Source organism: Loa loa, assembly GCF_000183805.2.
Source record: "Loa loa unplaced genomic scaffold supercont3.3188, whole genome shotgun sequence".
In the NCBI taxonomy this organism is placed as follows: domain Eukaryota; kingdom Metazoa; phylum Nematoda; class Chromadorea; order Rhabditida; family Onchocercidae; genus Loa; species Loa loa.
Window position 1 is genome coordinate 1 of NW_018111366.1, and position 1,088 is coordinate 1,088.

The 1,088-nt window shown below is 35.0% G+C and overlaps 1 protein-coding gene across 1 annotated transcript; it reads right to left on the reverse strand.

Moving 5' to 3' along the window:
• Positions 1–55: 55 nt before the first annotated feature.
• LOAG_15919 (hypothetical protein) lies at positions 56–653 on the reverse strand (the record flags this gene model as incomplete). Its single annotated transcript, XM_003151407.1, has 3 exons — positions 56–156; positions 401–578; positions 618–653. Coding segments are annotated over 3 exons (315 nt in total), but the record flags the coding sequence as incomplete, so codon positions are not given.
• Positions 654–1,088: the final 435 nt, after the last annotated feature.

The window sequence follows — 1,088 nt, forward strand, 5'->3', positions numbered from 1 at the left end:
ATGATGATGTATGATTGCGGAATTCTTTTCCACTGCCGGGCTGCTTGTAATGAACAGGTGATAGTTCGTTGTGTTTTTGGAGATGTTTTAAACATTTAGTTTTGTCCCATGTAGTCTCATTACAGTTGGCATCTGGACACATGTGCTTTTTCACATCTGGAAAATAACTGTAATGATATTTGTATTTATATCTAATCTTTCTATTGCTTCATTTAGTAATTAACTGACTCAATTTGAAAACTAAAGCGGCAAACAACAATCTACTGAGGTCAGAAAAATATTGCGGTAATTATTGGATTTTGAATTGCCACTTCACTATCGTTAATGCTTTGTAACACATTTTTATGTGAATAAACACGTTGAAACTTCTTTTGGTAAACATAAACTTTGCGAAACTAACCTCCAAATCCGTGGGAATATTCCAAATGTTTCTTTAGTGTAATCTTATAAGTAAAGAACTTGTTACAAATTCCACAATGAAGTTTAGGTTGATGCACTTCTTTATGGTATCGAAATCCCATTGAGGAATGGAATTTTTTTTCCACATTCGGGATAAGTGCAGTGATATTTCCCGTGCCCTTAAAGTTGTTCTGAATATTCCTTATGCATCAGCATACTTGCATTACAATAACGACATTCATATTTCTGCCCATCTGAAAAACTAATATGACGTTTGTGTTCACAAATCCATTTTACATGTTAATTAACAAATATAGTTCGAAAAATGACTGTGTCAGCATCATTGATTGAACCTGTCAAATCACATTTCGACTAACATGAATTACGAAAAAATGTTGGCATAGAATGAACATTTCTTAGTTATCATTCCACTGTGTCAAACGACGTGCGTTTATTTCAATCAGATGAAAATGCTAAAATTTTCGCTGAATTTGCAAAACTCACGAGAAGCTCTGCAGCTTTGTTTCTCGTGTCTCCGTAGTGAACACTTGTGGTTGGAGGAAAAATCACACTTTTCGCACATAAATTTATCCACTTCCCTCTGGGCAGAAAATGATGATGTATGATTGCGGAATTCTTTTCCACTGCCGGGCTGCTTGTAATGAACAGGTGATGGTTCGTTGTGTTTT